Consider the following 19,474-nt stretch of genomic DNA (forward strand, 5'->3'; position numbering starts at 1 on the left):
ATATGCAGGGCATGTGTGAGTGGGTCTTACCTTTAAAACCAAGGGCGGACTACTGGACAAGATCCAAAATTATTATTTTGGGAGGTTAAACATCATAAACCTTTCCAAAAATGCTTACAACATATCAAGCTAATCGTTTAGAGATGACAACGAAGTGCGACAAAACCGAAGTCAAGGTGGAGATTTTAACTTTTCATCCTTTTCACAAAGAATTTACTTTTTTATGGTCTCACGCTATGATTTCATAAATATGATACAAGATTCCTTCCTTTTCTAAACAAGAATACTGACCGAACAGAAGTCTTCTTCTTTAAAATAAAGAAAATGAAATCTTCTGACGGTTGAAGATGCTCTGTTTACTAATCACAAAACGCGAAATCGGAAACCAAATTTAGAAAGAGCTCAAAATCTAGCAGCGTCAGTATCATAAATGTTTCTCATTGACTGAATTGCCTATTTGTTGATAGATTGGAAGGCATTTAAGATGGCAAGGTCAGATGCCTTGAAGCATGTTTCATGATCACAAAACGTGTGTTGGTTGTCTGATGAAGTAGACAAATTAAAAGAAAGTGAAAAGAAAAGAAAAATACAGAACTCAGAAATGGATGGCTCCAAAATTCAATTGATGGATGGCAATTGGAAGATGTGTAGGTGTACGAAAACCAAAATAGAGGCCAGGACAAACAATTTTTTTTACTAAATTTCCTGCACTATTAATTTCGGACAACTAAAGATGAACTCCTTCTTCCTTTATTCCTCTGATGACGTCGTTCATTTCACAAGTCCCAAAAAATTTGGCCTGAACTATTAAAGCATAGCAGTTTAGTACAGAATCATAGTTCAACATGCAGCTTCATGCATGCATGCATGTGTAAATGTACATTTTCTTCGTGGCAATCTCTTGTTTTGTCTCTAAAGTTTTACCAGAATCAAGAGTTTCTCAGTTTATTCACAGGATAAAATATATTTTAATATTAATTTTTCTGTATGTGATCGTTCTTATCTTATTCCTTCCAAACTAAAAGGTTTTGACATTTGATTTTTACTTATGAATCCCACTCGGCCAAAACTCAAAGGGAGTTTGATTTCTCTTGAGGTCGGCAATCGAGATATTAATTACAAACATACAGCTACATTTTTCTCTTGACTAATAAGTTGCATGCTAAGATTCAATAAAATAAAATAAGTTTCATGCTTAATTACCGATCGACTCGCTCGGTCAAAAACGCACGTGGATGTAATTAAAGAGTTGGAAAATGGCAAACACATATCATTGATATTTTGCTTATAATGACAATGACCTCCTGTTATATTTCAGCGTTTCCCTGACGTACGTGAGTACGTCGAAATAATTAAGCAGCTGGAGTTACATAATCGACGTCGTCGTCCCCGTCATCATGGCGGACTCTATCAGCCGTATCGTACCAGCAGTCGTCACATGCCCTAATGCTCGCCGCCGGTGAAGTAGTACAGATCTTAATGAAGAGCCTTTGCCGCCGTGGAATGGAAGGAAGAAGAAGAGGACAGTTTCATGGTGTTAGTATTAATTCGTACATGGAGCAGATGACGCATCAAGTCAATAAGTCTTCGTGGAGAAGTCAAAGTCGAGTCCACGGCGGATCGGCCTGTAGAGCACTCCAATGGGGATATTTAGAGGGGATATTTCTTTAAATATCCCTATTCTCAAATATCCCTCATTAGAGCATCCCTCAAATACACAATATTTCTCCTAAATATTATGGTCCCCACTTCTACGTCACTCTTCAAATATTTTACTATTTAAATATCTCAAATCTTACAATTAAATATCTCACCATTCAAATATTTATTGATCTCACCCATCAAATATCTGACTCTCAAATATTCTTAACTTCACAATTAAATATCTCATCAATCAAATAATTTTAGGTCTGACCATTTTATTAATTTACACCTAATTTTATATTTAAATAAAATCAATAATATTTTTAATATATTTAGTCTATCATTTATTCATCAATAATTTGTTTAGACAATTATTCAATATAATGATTTTAATATTAATATTTTATTTAAATGAAAACAATATAGCATATGACATTACGACATACGAGTTCAAATATTTCACAAAATTGAAATTTAATAACTAAATATTTCATATATAATAAATTAGTTATTTACTTATCAGGCATGTTTCCTAGATGTGTTCAATCAAATCATAACGAAGCTGATGATGCACCTAAATATCACGTAACTCAGGATTTCTTCGAATGTATTCAGCAAATTCACTGGTTGAAGCATGATTCGCTGTGATAGTATTTTGTTCTTTGCGATCCCAAATCGATATTGCATGACCTTTGATCCTGTCCGAAGGCTGAGTCGGACGGAGGCTGGTCGCGGTGGCCTGGTTGTTGACGGAAAGTCGTAGGTGATCCGGCTCCCACGGGTGGCTGACGCTGCTGCAGGACCCTGCGCACACTCAGACAATCCCCCTCCTCACGTTAGAGACCAGAACCCAGGGAAAAAGTCCCCGGATCAGGCCCTCCGACGCTCAAGTCAGGTCCCTTTTTCCCCAGAAGAAACAGAGAGAGTCGAAAATGAAAAGTTGTGAAAGGAAAAAATGACGAGAGTGCGCGTACCCGCGTACGAGGAATCTCCTCTTTTTTATGCACCCGCCTCGCTTCCAGAACCTGCCCTCCTGTCAGAAAATGTTAGACGCTGGGCTTTGTCGTGTAGTCCTGGACACCTGTCGTGCTGCTATTGGTCGTGAAGGCATCTTCCTGTTTAGGAACCTCCGCCTTTACACATGGGCTTTGTCTTGTAGTGAGGGACACCTGTCAGGCCGCTATTGGTCATGAGAGCATCTTCTCCTTTAGAAACCTCCGCCTTCGCACATCTCACTGGTATGTGATGATTAACCTTGACGGACAATTGTGATCCTTCCATTCATGCACAGCTTGGCTCATCTTATTTATCGCGGTCGGCATCTACCTCGCACCCCTCGACCAGATCTCGCCTCTAAGCGCTACTTGTTAGTCGGGCTGACCCTACGCAGCCCTGTCACTTCTGACCTGTGACTTGTGGCTTGCGCTTCCGGGCCTTCGAGTCGCAGACCTGCAGACCGAGCCGTCTGTACCCAACCCCATCGCTTCCGACCTTTGATTCGTGGCTTGCGCTTCCGGGCCTTCGAGTCGCAGACCTGCAAATCGGACTGTCTCTACCCAGCTCTGCCGCTCCTGACCCATGAGTACTTGCTGACCCTCAACCATAAGCCCGTAGATCGGGTTGTCTCTACATAGCTCTGCCGCTCCTGACCCATGAGTACTTGCTGGCCCTTGACCGTAAGCCCGTAGATCGGGCTATCTCTACATAGCTCTGCCGCTCCTGACCCATGAGTACTTGCTGGCCCTCGACCGTAAGCCCGTAGATCGGGCTGTCTCTACATAGCTCTGCCGCTCTTGACCCATGAGTACTTGCTTGCCCTTGACCGTAAGCCCGTAGATCGGGCTGTCTCTACATAGCTCTGCCGCTCCCGACCTATACCCGGTGTTCCGCCTGTCGTCTCCCCTTGTCTTTCGACTACTTTGCCTCCTTGATCAACAAGTCCGCATGACCTCTGACTACCCCACATGCTTGCCTTTGACTGCCTAGCCAACCTGACCATTGACCGCTGAATCACCTTGACTATTGACCACCACGTCCTCTTGACTTTTGACCGCTATATGGCCTTGACTTTTCTAACCCTTTCCTCTTAGGCCCCTTCATTGCCACCCGTATCAACCTTCATCCTCCACAATTATGTTGTGTAAATAATGCACGTATACATGATTTCTTTGCATTTATTTATAAACCAATGTCGCCTTGGACCTCTTATAATTGCCTAACAAGCTTGGAGTGCCCCAAATGTCCGCTCGACATCTTTTCTTGTAGCTTCTTGTCTTTTCTTAAATTTCATTCTTTTCGGATCTTAAGGGCAAGAAAAACTTTTGACGAAAGTGGGCCATTCCGGATATATACCATCTGTTAGGTAGTACCCTTTTGTATATTGTGTACCGTTCATAATAAAATTAACTTCTGGTGCATTTTCTTTCAAGATGTCATTAACAATAGGTGATTCATTAAGCACATTAATGTCATTACGAGATCCAGCAACTCCAAAAAATGCATGTCATATCCACAAATCGATAGATGCGACTGCCTCAAGCACAATTGTTGGATAGCCATGATCGCCTCGTGTGTACTGCGTCCTCTACGCAATCAGACAATTTTTCCAAGCCCAATGCATGCAATCAAGACTTCCTAACATCCCAAGGAAATCATGCTTTTTTGTTCTTGCATTTCAAGCAAACGAGTGATGTCAGTTGCATTGGATTTTCTTAAGTACTCACCTCCGTATATTTGTATCACGCATTAGTAAAAGTTGGACAAACATTCGAGGACAGTTGTTTCACCCATTCACAAGTACTCATCAAATTGGTCGGCGAAACCTCTATAAGTCAGTTGATGGATAGCTGCCGTGCATTTTTAATGCGGCGACAGACCTTTTCTCCTTGTTGCATCTTCTCTCCATTTAAAAATCCACTAGGATGATTTTTCCAAATTAGTGACTATGTGCGAAAATAACTCTTTTCTCATTCTGAATCGTCTTCGGAACATATCATCGGTATATATCGGCTCAACACAAAAATAATCATTGACAAGTTAAGTGTGTCCAGCTACACATTCTCTGTTAATTGTCATTCTTTTTTGTGTACTCCCATGATAATTTTGCATGAATTCAGCCATTCTAAATTGATTTCGCACAACCATCATGAATAACGCTTCATCGGGATCTAATATTGTAGGACTCGTTGTGTATTTCTCTCTAAATTATTGGTATGCAGTGAATTGATGAAAATAAATGATATATATCAATGTTCCTAGTTTTGATATTTTTTTCAATGCTTGTTTTTTTTCGAACGTTTGATTTTATTTTTTAAACGTTTGTTTGTTTTTTCTAGTTTAATTAAATTAAAAAATGGGTAGCCCACCATTTAGGTGAGTCCCACAAGAGAGAAATCACCGGACATAAGTTATAAAAGAGAAATCATCAAGCATAAACTTGTGCCCGATGATTTCTATTCATCCAAAAAATATCCCCCTCCAATGGGAAATATTTGGAGAAATATCCTTTCTAAATATCCCCTATTAGAGATGCTCTTAAAAGAGGATATTTTTTGAGTGAATAGAAATTTATGGCAGGTGATTTCTCTCTTGTGGGGCATCAGAATGATGGTTTATCAATTTTTTTAATTTAATTAAACTGAAAGCAAACGATCAAAAAAAACAAGCATTGGAAAAAAAAAATAGGAAGAAAAAAAAAATGAACATTAGAAAAATAACAAATGTTAATCAACGTTCATTGTTTTCGAACGTTAGGCAACATTAGTTTTTTCCCTTATATATATATCATTCATTTTATTTATTACCATCAATTTCACACTCATTGTATACCAAAACTTTAGAGAGAAGTAAATAACAATTCCGATTATTATTCTAGGGATTTGTTCAACTCTTTAAATATCGACGAAAATTTTAGTGAATAAAGTTCTCAAGTTCATCATAATATTCCTGAAGACATAACGAGCCTACAATATCAGATCCCGATGAATTACTATTCATGATGGTAGTGCGCAATCAATTTAGAGTGGTTGAATTCGTGTAAAATTATCATGGGACTACACAAAGAAGAATGACAATTAACAGAGAACGTGTAGCTGGACACACTCAACTTGTCAATGATTATATATGTGTTAAGCCGGTGCATACCGATGATATGTTCCGAACATGATTCCGAATGAGAAAAAAGTTATTTTTGCGCATAGTAACTGATTTGAAAAATCATCTTAGTGGATTTTTTAAATAGAGGGAAGATGCAGCAAGGAGAAAATGTTTGTTGCCACTTCAAAAATGCACGACAGTTATCCATCAATTGACTTATGAAAGTTCCGCTAACCAATTTGACGAGTACCTACGAATGGGTGAAACAACTGCCCTCGAATGCTTGTCCAACTTTTGTCAATGCGTGATACAAATATCTAGAGGTGAGTACTTAAGAAAACCCAATGCAACTGACATCACTCGTTTGTTTGAAATGGACAAACAAAAGCATGGTCTCCCTGGGATGTTAGGAAGTCTTGATTGTATGCATTGGACCTGAAAAAATTGTCCGATTGCGTGGAGAGCATAGTACATACGAGGCGATCATGACTATATCCAATAATTGTGCTTGAGGCAATCACATTTGTCGATTTGTGAATATGACATGCAGTTTTTGGAGTTACTGGATCTCGCAATAACATCAATGTGCTTAATGAATCACCTATTTTTAATGATGTCTTGAAAGGAAATGCACCGGAAGTTAACTTTATTATGAACGATACACAATATACAAAAGGTTACTACCTAACAGATGGTATATATCCGGAATTGGCCACTTTCGTTAAGAGTTTTTCCTGTCTTCAGGATCCGAAAAGAATGAAATTTAAGAAAAGACAAGAGGCTGCAAGAAAAAATGTCGAGCGGGCATTTGGGGTACTCCAAGCTCGTTAGGCAATTATAAGAGGTCCAGGACGACATTGGTTTATGGATAAATGTAAAGAAATCATGTATACGTGTATTATTTTAAACAACATGATTGCGGAGAATGAAAGTCATGCAATATCGATTTGGGATCGCAAAGAACAAAATACTATTACAGTGAATCATGGCTCAACCAGTGAATTTGCTGAATACATTCGAAGAAATTCTGAGTTACGTGATATTCAGGTGTATCATCAACTTCGTCATGATTTGGTTGAACACATCTGGAAAGCATGTCATCGTGATGAGTAAATAACTAATTTATTATATATGAACTCGATTTTGTGAAATATTTGAACTTGTATGTTGTGATTTTTTTAAAAATGTGTACGCCCGATGTTGTATTATGCTCGTTTAAATAAAATATTAATATTAAAATAATTATATTGAATAATTGTCCAAAGAAATATTTATGAATAAATGATACATCAAATATATTAAAAATATATATTAATTTTATTTGAATGTAAAATAAATATTTGATTCGTGAGATATTTGATTGTGAAATTAGAGATATTTAAGAGTGAGATATTTGATGGGTGAGCTCCATAAATATTTAAATGTTAAGATATTTTATTATATAATTTAAGATATTTGAATAGTAATATATTTAAAAAATGATGTGTAAATAAAGATTATAAATATTTAAAAGAAATATTCTCATAATTACGGATGCTCTTGTATTCATCTTGTTCACGGGATATACCTTTCTTACTCAAAGCTGAGTCAGACTCTCGCATTTGTCTCTTTCATTGTCAATTTTGTTTTTTTTTTCAGGTTTGTAAGAGTAAACTATTCGATTCCCCAAATTTGATATATCCTTCTTTCAGAAACTATGAATTTCAATTTAAAACGTACTAATTTCCATCTTGAATTAAACCTATAATCCATGGAGACTGTCTTGGAGCAACTTAAAACCCAATAATTATTAAGTATGATACGGGCAGTGTATCAGGGCCGGCCCGACTTAAAAGGAACGTGTCCGGACCAAGACAGGTACTGGTCGAGCATGATCCATAGGCCTATATATAAAGCTGATAATTAAGTTTTCTTTTTTATGTTTTTGTTAAAACATAAAAAAATAAAATAAAACTTAATTATCTTTCAATGTATGTCACATATTTAGTTATGACTAGTAGTTGCTACTCGCAAACAATTGTCTCCTTCAAAAATCTGGAAGATCAAGACTATGCATATGTATATAATCCTGAAATTGTACTATGCCGATTGAAAAATCTCGTATTTTTCCATCACGAGAGGAACCGCCTCTCGATATCTATCCAAATATCCAAACGTGGCCATCACAATTTCTCTTATTTTCCACAAATCTATTTCTCTTCCATATTCCCTCTGATTTTTTTTTTCGCATTTACAAGTCTTTCTTGAGTCAATGCTTAGTATTTAATTCTTTTTATAATAATTTCTTTAAATTTTATTCATTTATTTATAAATTGATAAATTAATATATTAATTGCCACTTCCATCTCTATAAATTCCCCATTGCCACAGTGAAGTACCACAAGCTTGAGCGATAGACTACGTAGTCCACAATGGCTACATCAATCAACGCCCTGCTCTGTTTCTTCCTCTTCCTCCTCCCTCTCTCCGCCAACGCCGCCACCTTCCAGATCGTCAACAGCTGCTCTTTCACCGTTTGGGCCGCATGGGCCACCACCGGCCCCCAGACAGGCAGCGGTAACCAGCTGAACCCGGGACAGTCGTGGACCATCAACATCAACGCCGGCTCCACTGGCGGCCGCATATGGGCCCGCACTGGGTGCTCCTCCGACGGCAGAGGCTGCCAGACTGGCGACTGCGGGATGCTGCAGTGCCAGGGCTACGGCCGGGCGCCCAACACCCTCGCCGAGTTCTCCCTCAACCAGTTCAACAACCTCGACTTCATCGACATCTCCAACGTGGCCGGCTACAACGTGGGGATAGACTTCAGCCCCACCACCGGCGGGTGCCGAGGGATCCGGTGCGCCGCCAACATCGTGGGGGAGTGCCCGGCGCAGCTGAGGGCGCCGGGGGGCTGCAACGACCCCTGCACCGTGTTCGGGACGCAGCAGTACTGCTGCAACAATGGGCCTTGCGGGCCCACGGATTTTTCAAGGTTCTTCAAGACGCGCTGCCCGGACGCCTACAGCTACCCGCAGGACGATCAGACCAGCACGTTTACCTGCCCTGGCGGCACCAACTACAGAGTCACCTTCTGCCCTTGATCGACATGATGCATGAGTATATATATATAAAAGACAATAAGATTTTCAAGGATCTAATTCGACACGTTTCTATCGTCATGGAGAAGAACACAGACTGTGCTAAAATAACGGCGTGAGGTATATATGTTCACGCTTGTACTTGTATCCATCAAGAAATAATCATTATATCGCCATAAATATCATATCAATAAATAAATAACATGTATAAATCATACCTAATTAAATTCATAGCATTTAATCATGTTTAAAATTTTATGACGATGAAATATCAGTTATACGAATCAGGACTTCAATTTATAACGAAGGGAAACTCAGGGTTATAACTTCTCTTTTTGGAATTTATTCATAACTTTAAAAAATATTTATTTGTCTAGAAAAATCTTATTAAGATAGTTAATACTAAAAAGATTCGTTACGTTGGTAAAGAATAGTTTAATTAAAAATTCCATTAAAAAGATCTCGTTATTTTTGGTAAAGAATAAATTAATTAAAATTTCTATTTATTTTTTTTCGATAAATTAGAGAAAAATCTTCAATCACAACTTTAACTTTGAATGCAGTCCCTATGTTTAAAAAACATTGTTTTCACTCTTTCTTCATGCAAAGTTTCATTTGCTTCAACTCCCTGATGCAAATATCATTACCCAATTGTCCTTCAGATTTTTTAAGTATAAAAAGTCCAAAAATGAATATAATTACTCTTAAATACTTTAAACTAGAATCCAGTATATTTCTATTAAAATTCAACACTTTAAATAAGAATCCAGTATATTTCTATTAAAATTGGCCCCTCATATTTTTTAAGTAAAAAAAAATCTAAAAATAAGTATAATTTCTCTTAAATTCAGTATTTTAAACTAGATTCCAGTATATTTTCTATCAAATTGAACATGACATTTTTTTCATACTTAATATAATTCTTTCTAAATTCATCATAATTCAAAGAAAATCTATAGTATTTTCTATCTAATTGTGTATCATTTAAAGAAAATCTAGTATATTTTTCATCTAATTAAAGTGAAAAAAGAGTCGTGCTCAATTTGATAGAAAATATACTGAATTCTAATTTAATGTGCTAAATTTAAGAAAAATTATACTCATTTTTAGATTTTTTATATTTGAAAATATCAGGGACAATTAAGTAAGTTAGTGTAAATTGTGTGTAAAATTGAATTTATGATTGGGGCTGCTGGTAAATTTACCTTATTTTTTTATTGAATAGGACACTCATCCTGTAAACTTGTAACACGATCCGCTGCCCTACCCCTCGCCGCTCCTCTCCCGTTCCCCAATTCAATCAATTTCTTCCCGATTCCATCCGATCCCACCGTCTTCCTCCGATTCGCCGTCGATCCCCCGCATGGAAGACGACGAGGACTGCCCTCGGTCGACCGATGTCGAGGATTGCGACCTCACCTATCAGGAAGACGCTATCCTCCAGCGCCTCGAAGGCGACGGCGAGGAAGAAGGCCACTGGTCACGATCGTCGGTTATCACAAAAGAGTCCCTCCTGGCAGCGCAGAAAGAGGATTTGCGGAACGTGATGGAGGTGCTGGCCGTTAAAGAGCAGCACGCGAGGACCCTTCTTATCCATTACCGCTGGGATGCCGGGCGGATCTTCGAATCCCTAGATGAAAAGGGGCCGGACCGATTGTTCTCGGAAGCGGGAGTACTCGCGGCCGTCGGTAACGAAGGTTTGTCCACTCCAGCGAATCCTCTCACCTGTAATGTCTGCTTCGAGACCATTCCCACAGATGCAATCTTTGAGACGAACTGCGGGCATTCTTTCTGCAATGATTGTTGGACCGAGCATTTCATAGTGAAGATAAACGACGGACAGAGCCGCCGCATCAGATGCATGGCGCCCGAGTGCAGCGCTGTATGCGATGAGGCAATCGTAAGGAATTTGGTCGGCGCAAGGTGCCCGGATATCGCCGATCGTTTCGATAGGTTCCTACTCGAATCATACATCGAAGACAATGATAAGGTCAAATGGTGCCCCAGCGTTCCGCACTGTGGAAATGCTATACGCGTCGATGGGGATGTTTACTGCGAGGTTGAATGCGCATGCGGTCTACGGTTCTGTTTCAGTTGTTCGTCGGAGGCGCATTCGCCTTGTTCGTGCCCGATGTGGGAGCTCTGGATCAAGAAATGCAGGGACGGATCAGAAACTGCCAATTGGATAGCAGTAAACACAACGCCTTGTCCAAAGTGCCACAAACCCGTGGCAAAGAACGGCGGTTGCAATCTCGTTAAATGCATCTGCGGGCAACCATTTTGTTGGTCCTGCGGCGGGGCTACGGGAAGAGAACATACGTGGTCTACCATCGCTGGTCACTGTTGTGCTCGCTTCGAAGAAGACCAGATGAAGAAGACTGAGCTCGAAAAGCGTGACTCATACCGTTATAGGCACTATTATAGAAGGTACAAGACTCATTCCGATTCTCTCAAGCAGGAGAGCAAACTCCTGGAGACCGTTCGGAAGAAGATTTCCATTTCAGAAGAGAAGCAATCTATAATCAGAGACTACGGTTGGTTGACGAATGGAGTGAATAGGCTGTTCAGATCAAGACGGGTGCTTTCGTATTCGTATCCATTTGCATTCTGCATGTTCGGGGATGAGCTCTTTAAGGGTGAGATGACAGCAGAGGAGCGAAAGCTGAAGAAGAATTTGTTCGAGGACCAGCAGCAACAGCTAGAATCGAATGTCGAGCAGCTATCTAGGTTCCTGGAGTTGGATTTTCCAAGCTTTTCGGATGATGAGGTCGCGTGCATAATGCAGCACGTTACAAATCTTTCTAGCGTCGTCGACAGGCTTTGCAGACAAATGTACCAGTGCATTGAGAATGACCTCTTGTATTCACTTCACCGAGAAAGTCACTGCATAGCTCCGTATAAACCCAATTTTTGATCTTACACATGAAGATTGATTTTTCCAGAATCATTTGCTGCTTATTCCAACTCAAGACCCATCGAAGTGTTCTAAAGCTGGCAATCAATGGGCAGTCTTACCGTGTGAGCAGTTTCCAGTCAGTCATTAATGTCCGTTTCAGATCGGCATACATAAGCCAACATAAAAAAATAATTTAATCTATTAGGTTAATGATATTTATTTTTTTTTTGTTAGATTCTGTCAGAAGGTTTTGTAGTCATTAGAGAAATTCCATTTTCGCTGCGTTAATATCTTTCCTTTAATCTCACTATATAATTTCATACTTAAATGGCTGTCATAAATGGTCTGTACCAATCACCAAATTTTAATTTCCATATTTATCTTAGGTTGGCCATGGAACTAAAATGTTGGAAGGAATCTTTTAACCTTTTTGGCACGCTTAATTACAATCACAGTCTCATCGGAGTGTAGATCCTCTTGTCCATTTCCCTATGATTTTCTCTTGATTCTTTTTGTATTTGTCGTTGGAATTCCGACGTAATTGATTATGATCTTTCTCTAGATTCACATTTCTATTCAGATTATAGTTTGATTTAGAGTAGGCGGCCGGAGGCCATTGGCAGTGGGCGGGCTGTCAGGGCGACCTGTGACCGTCTGTCCCGATCCAAACTATAATCTGGATGGAAATGTGAACCCAAGTAGGAATCACATCATTAGCGGAGCCAACCCGGGTGATCTATCCGGGCTGTGGACTACGCCGACGTCGTCACCCGGGCTGCTCCCTTCTTTTGTGTTTTTTCTTTTTCTCAAGGTAAACTTCAGAATTTTTCTTCTTGACTGCATTGGCTACTTGGGCTACAGCCCGAGTAGCCTAAAGCGATGCTCCGCCCTTGAATTATAATCAATTGTGGTTGGATTCCAGTCTTGATCCGCCCATAATTATGAAGGGGATCAAAAGAAAACTATGAAAAAAAATGGACCAGAGGATCTATCTTCAGTCATCGAGCATCCCCATGTAAACTATCCCAAACCCCAGTTGCCCAACCTTTAGCCTAGGGGAAGTTCTTATTTGCTTTCACGATCTCCTCCAAAGTGAACTTTGTATCCCACTTTCTTTCCGTCGAGGTTCTTCACTTCCTTGGTATGCCTTAGATTACCATGCAAGCGATGAATATATATAATAACATGATTTTAGAGTTTTAACACTTAGTTCACTATTCAATTTGATTTCAACATTTTTTAAATAAATAATAATCTTTTAAAAAATCAATCTTTACCAGTGTCCTTCCACACAAATCCCTATTTGAGAACTACTCACTGACCAATTTAAGGAATTCAAGAGGTATAGGGATCTCTAATTAGTGAGTGATGACTCCATGAAAAAAAATAGGGATTTTAATAAAATATGAAGCCAGAAGTAATGATTTTCAAGGATTTCATTTCAGTTTCGAGCACATGCCAAAAAACCAAGTCAAGCTCTAAGTCAAGAGGCAATTGCCAATCTAGAAACAAATGAACACATAAAAAAAAAACAAAAATACACCATTATAGGGTTAAAAAAATTGAATTGTTAATCTGGAAAAGAAAGTGACAATTGAAGATCAAAGTAGAGGAGAGGTTACCATAAGAAGATCCGAGGCTTCGACGACACTTGCCACTCAACGACGTAGCATTGGTCATGGAGGAGGACGAGGAGGAAAAGATAGATATGATTGTCCTAATCAACTCTTTCATAGGGTTTCCGCCAGACAATTCGAGCCTTTGATTTGCACTCCGTATCTATGGGTGAGCGCATGAGAGAATCTCTCATCTATATATGTTAACAAAAGGTGTGAAGATTAATTTTTTTTTTTATCCGAGAAGGTGTGAATATCAATCTTCAGCTTCACTAAAACGTTATTTAAATGCTTATGTAGACTTACAATCAAATTCAACATCTGAGATAATTGTCATAGTGTAAAAAGATAATTATTCAACGTCATTATGATGTTAACTTAAATAATTATTATTGTTGGAATAAACCAATTATAAAATTTTATCGATTAAAAGTAATTGATATTAATCAGGCATTATTATATGCTTATAAATATCGTAACAGAATACAATGAACATTTTTTGAGTAATCGTAGAAATTTCGCTGTCTATTAAAAATCTAGCGTTTTTCCACAATGCGAGGACGAATAAGTCGTCGCCTCTGACATTCATCCAAACGTTGTCACGATTTGTGGATTTAAGGTTTAGAAAATGTATAATTTAAGGTAAACAATTATTTTATTAAATTTAAATATATATAATTTTTTATTTTTCTCTCTATAATATTTAAGGAATATAAATATTAAATTTAGAAAATGAATAGGTCTATTCTATTTAAAATTTAATGTAAAATTTTTAAATAAGATAATTAAGACTTATCCTTTTATTACTTCCCACCAGTCTATTTCTCTTCTCTACTTCCTTTGAAATTTCTATTCATGTACGTTTAATTAAGCAATTTTCAACGAACCATGCAAGTTTTTCTCTAGTCAAGGCGCGTTTAATTAAGCGTTTGAATTTTTTTTTGCTGATCCATGCGAGTCTTTCAACTATTTTGTTTGATTAATTAATAATTAAATTAATTGTGTCTGATATTGTTTGAAACGGGACAGATGACGTGCTCGCGACGACGGCTTAATTGTTGAGCGAGACTTCTCACTATGCGGGGAGCTTTCGTCAGTTCCTACGCGCACTCTCAGTTCCTATGCGCACTCAGACCTGAGAACTGACGAAAAGATTTGATGGATCAAAGGCATATCAAGTGACGGGAAGGTTTGATGGATCATATGCATGTCAAGTAGTTGTAGTTGGTAAGTGAAGGTAAATAATTGGAAAAAAATCCAATGAGGATGCGCTCTCCGTTGAGAGAACTGTAAGTATCGGTCCAGCTTAGGTCCATTTGGAAAACCTAAGCTGAGTCATTGACTAGATCATGGTCTCGGGGAGACAAGATCTAATTACTACTCATAATTTATTGTGTTGTGCTAATTCTGTTTTATAGGGTAAAATATATTTGTCGATTGCTTGGACTAACCTTTTCTTAAAGGAGGAGAAGCTAAAGAATAGGGTTCGGGCGCCTGGACCAGGCTCACCTGGGCAGGGCCATGGGCGTCCAGGTGGTCCGGGCGCTCGGACTCGGTCCAGGCGCTCGGACCCGAAAATTAATCCAAAAGCTGATGTGGAGCACGTCGATTGGTTGAGCCACATGTTCTAGGTGCTAAGAGGGGTTCCTGGCGCCCAGAATGAACCTATTTAAAGACCTTCGACTAGGAGCTTCAAAACAACAACTTCAACGACTCTCACTTCTGCTTGGTGCTCTGAAAAATCTCTTGTGATGCTGTGAAACTCCTCCGACAACCGACGATCAAGATTCTTTTCATTTTATTGTCGGTAACATTGTTTTATAGTTTGTGTACTTGCAATTTGTAACCATTTCGAACTATTAGTGGATTGCTCAACGAAAACATTCAACGAGTGTGAACCTTAGAGTAGGAGTCATCGAAGGCTCCGAATCAAGTAAAAACTTGGTCTTGTTAGCATTGTTTCTTATTCTTCTATTGCGTATCTATTTTAAATCGAATTTTCGACGATGGCTATTCACCCCCCCCTCCCTTTTCTAGCGAATTTCCGATCCTACACTCCCAATTCAAAGGTAACGAAACACGCACTACAACAAAAACCTTCATAGACATCGGTTTTCCACCGGTGTCTATTTCATTTTCGACCGATGTCTATGAAGCCGATGTTAAAAGTCTGCCATTTTAGACATCGGGTTAAAACCGGTGTAGTATCACTTAACGACACCGGTCTTCGAATCGGTTATTAATCGGTGTAGTATCACTTAACGATATCGTTTCATCAACGGTGTAAAACCGATGTAATATTAGTTAATAACACCGGTTTTACAGCGGTGGGAAACCGATGTAATATCAATATTTTTTAACAGTACAAATTTGATTTCCGAAATAGTTAAAAAAAAATACACAAATATTCACAAATTACACAAATATTCTTCATTCAACATTATCCATAAAATATACAAATATTCACAAATTACATAAATATTCTTCTTACAACAGTATCCATAAAATACACAAACATTCTTTTTACATCAAAAGCTAATATATATCATAATCAAGGTAGTCTTTTAACAACACATCACACTTCAAATGTAATCTAGCATGCATTCAACCCACTCGAACCGCACTTCATCAATTTCAACTCTGGAGTACTTGAGATTTGTAAACTGTAAAAACACATAAATAATATATTAGTAAACCAAGACCAAAAATCATAGTTGAAAAAGTAGTAAGAGCACCAGGTAACAAGATGACTAATTTGAATGCTTAAAAAGAGACATATTCATCATTTATCTCAACCATATCAATGCTTACTTCAATGCTTGCAATAAGGATCTTCAGTGGTTCACAAGGTATCAGAAAGTTGAATTTGCAGTTACAAATGAAGTAAAAGAATCATATTCAGCTGTCAAAAGATAACTAGGTCCATGCTCTTAGAGAGAACCATACAAAACAAAATGAAAGGTTTCAAACATTAAAAAAAAAAAATGTTAGTCATGCCAAGACTGAGATCACTCATCTATCTATCATTTCAACCTAATAAATTAGTTACTTTGGTTTTGCAAAGTCTCCTAATTGTGTAGGAACCTCAGTAGCTTTTATCCCAAGTTCAGAGAAGAAGAATAATAATGAGGAAAATCAATTTCTGTATTTACAACACTATTTTGATGTTAAATGTTGTTAACATGTTTGTTTAACGTTGTTGTCTCCTTGTTTAGGAGCATTCTTCATAGCCCGCATGAATTTTTAAACAAAATCATGTCTAGTACTGTTTTTCATTTTTCTTATTGATGGAATTGAACCCAAATCCATCGCTAAGAATTAATTTGTCTCTAGAGCACAAAAAATTATGAATTTTCATAACCTCAATCAAAGCATTAGTTTGCTTTTTGTTCTAGCATCTAAAGCAAAAGAAAGTACATAAAGGAGAGAGGATAAGGAATAACCATGACAAGAAACCAGGAAAATATATAATAACAGTAGTCCTTCAAAGACAATGAAAATCAAGCAACTAACTTAAATCTGAAGGTGATGCGTAAGTTCGAAAATCTTAATAAAATACTTTGAGTGAGGCCATATTGATAACAGGTAGTCGAAGATTGTAAACCTCAAATTTCATTCCCATGCTCTGATGAATCAAGGTATAGCAAGATTTTAAGATTTACGAACTACTAAACAAAAATATCATGAGGAAGAATCTATAGAAGTACCTGGACAACATGGGAAAATTCATTAAGGAATGCATTTTGTGTGGCTAGGGACAGATGACTGCAAGCCAAAACCTCCAGCATATGCTTGATAGCCAAATCAAGAACTCCAATAAAAGAATACCATGTAAGTAAATGGAAGGAGATAAGGTGAAAAGCATCAAAGATAAATGCACAAATATACAAACAAAGCATAGAGAACCTTCTAGTGAACATGATTAGATATATAACTCCAACCATTTTCTTTGTAAACGAAGAGTGCATTCCTGTAAGCTCGAATCACATGTTGTCTCTACATTTTACAGAATGAATGTTTTACAATTAGCACATAAAATTTTGAACATGCTTTAAATATCTGAGACACAAGTTTCAATATGAAGATAAATTTGACATGCAATCGAATACCTGATCAGAAATGTAGTAACGGTTTCCAGACAAAACAAGATGAAAACCATACTTGCGTAACATTGGTGGGATGGAAAGCAAATAGTAGTAGGATGATTGTTCAAGCAATCGACCTGCCAAAATAATTATCTAGTTTTGTGATCTCGTAACAACAAACTCATGCATGTAAAATGGAAATTGTTAGCGTTGATGGCAAAGTCTGATGGAATGATGACTTATGGACTTGCAACAATACAACAAAGAATAGTGAACATATATATACCAGTCGTGAAGTCATACTCAGCCGATGTCGTATCCTTTTCCCAGTCCTTCCATCTGTGTATCTGCCCAAGAGAAGATTATCAATGCAAAGTGGATACTGCAACAGCTAAACTAAATCATCCACAGGCAATGCTATGGAATTATTCAGAATGATACATAATGTAATCCACTACTCTGTCACTGCATATTCACCTTTGCTCTTCCAAGGACCATTATAAGAGCACTATTTACCACATGAAACACAGCCAAAAAGAAGATCAGAATGTGCAACTGGTGCAAGCCTGTGGTAGTAATCAGTTGCTCCTTTTCCTACAAGTGATCGCAACTGAACATTTTAGTGAAAGCTTCTTAGATTTTGTTTACAATAGATTGTTTTCAACCAAACAATCAGAGAATTGGAAGTTGCTGTGCACTACTCACTGGGGGGCATTCAACCACTGAACCACCAGCAGCTAAAATCCTGCGCTTCAGGTGTGACTCCGTCAGCACCAGCGCGAGCAGCCGCCTTTTATTTCCGCCAGTTGACTCTGCATCAGGGCGACATGGCAGCATAGAATCTGCAACTACCTTTGGCACGCAGATTTTCGCGATCTGATCCTGACTAAACGTCAACAGCAAGGAGATGAAGCCGAGAATCATCAACTCTGCGAAAACCACAATGGATCACAGAGTTATAGTAATTCATCTATTCCGGATACCATGCACGTCGAAAGAGTGCTCCAATTTAGGTATGAACTTTCTGGTTTTACCGGCTTTCACCTTCTCAAGAACTTCAAAAAGAGTTCTCTTTTGCCTCTTGATAAACCACTGACAACGAAGTCAAAGTAGATGTAACTGTCAGTCATATGAGAAAATGATGCTGATGCAGGACAAGATGGAGTAGCATAATTCCAAGCTAGGAAAAAGATAAGCCATTCAAGGATATGAAGTATGAAATTATTAGGACAATTTCTCACTTGCAGCCCCAGACATTCCAGAAACTGAAAGATGATTAATCTTTAAGATATAAACTGAGAATTTATAAAACCATGCTTCCTCGTGAAACATGACTAATAACTCGTAAAGAAACCGCTTTTGCTTCATTTAATTTCTTGATGTTACTGATAACTCCCAAAGAAACAACAAAGCAAAACAACTTTTTGTATTCGCAAACCAAGTTCATCCTGATCAAGATAGTTTAGATTTTTTTTCCCAATACATACATACATAGATCAAGATTGAGACAAACGCCTCATAATTTTCCTTTAAAAATTATAGTAAAAAAATTAAATTCCTGAGCAACTTTCCTGTCAAGAAAAATACCCAAACACATATCAGACAAAGTAAAGCTCTGACTCACCTCCCCGACATGATGAAGTCCCTTCTCCAGCAACAGGGAGATGATGATGATGGCCAACTCAAAAATCGAGCAATCGACCTGCCTATCCGTGAGCTACGCCATAGGACTCAAAAATCGGCCCGGCGTCGAAGATGGAACCCTCAAACGCCATGTCTTTCTTAGGGTTAAATCGGCCGCCCATGTCGCCGCTCCACCGCCTGCCTTGAACATGCATCGCCTCGTACCCCTCCCCCTCGAACCACCGCTCCCGCTCCAGGTGGCGGCAAAGGGGGAGCCATCGGAAGGGCGCCCACGAAGGCAAGGTCGTGATTGCCGGAGAGGTAGATCTGGCGCAGAAGGGGAGATAGCGAGAGGGGAGGGATAGGAGGAAGTAAGTCGATGCCCCTTCTGTGTACTAGCTCCTGGATCTCGGTGTTGTTCTCTCTTCCTTCGGA

At 38.5% G+C, this 19,474-nt stretch overlaps 2 protein-coding genes and 1 long non-coding RNA gene across 3 annotated transcripts; 2 read left to right on the forward strand and 1 right to left on the reverse strand.

Annotated features, from left to right (window-relative positions):
• Positions 1–8,103: 8,103 nt before the first annotated feature.
• On the forward strand, positions 8,104–9,018 carry LOC121989403 (thaumatin-like protein). The gene has a single exon (XM_042543834.1). The coding sequence runs from the start codon at positions 8,151–8,153 to the stop codon at positions 8,820–8,822; it is 672 nt and encodes a 223-aa protein (XP_042399768.1). The 5' UTR covers positions 8,104–8,150; the 3' UTR covers positions 8,823–9,018.
• Positions 9,019–10,053: 1,035 nt separating this feature from the next.
• LOC122046548 (probable E3 ubiquitin-protein ligase ARI2) lies at positions 10,054–12,114 on the forward strand. The gene has a single exon (XM_042607302.1). The coding sequence runs from the start codon at positions 10,183–10,185 to the stop codon at positions 11,731–11,733; it is 1,551 nt and encodes a 516-aa protein (XP_042463236.1). The 5' UTR covers positions 10,054–10,182; the 3' UTR covers positions 11,734–12,114.
• A 6,162-nt stretch (positions 12,115–18,276) lies between these two features.
• LOC121990291 lies at positions 18,277–19,095 on the reverse strand. Its single transcript, XR_006114650.1, has 3 exons — positions 19,041–19,095; positions 18,451–18,508; positions 18,277–18,345 (listed from the first exon to the last, which is right to left on the reverse strand). It is a non-coding gene; the product is annotated as an uncharacterized LOC121990291 (long non-coding RNA).
• Between the last annotated feature and the right edge of the window lie 379 nt (positions 19,096–19,474).

This window comes from Zingiber officinale, chromosome 1B (genome assembly GCF_018446385.1).
Source record: "Zingiber officinale cultivar Zhangliang chromosome 1B, Zo_v1.1, whole genome shotgun sequence".
In the NCBI taxonomy this organism is placed as follows: domain Eukaryota; kingdom Viridiplantae; phylum Streptophyta; class Magnoliopsida; order Zingiberales; family Zingiberaceae; genus Zingiber; species Zingiber officinale.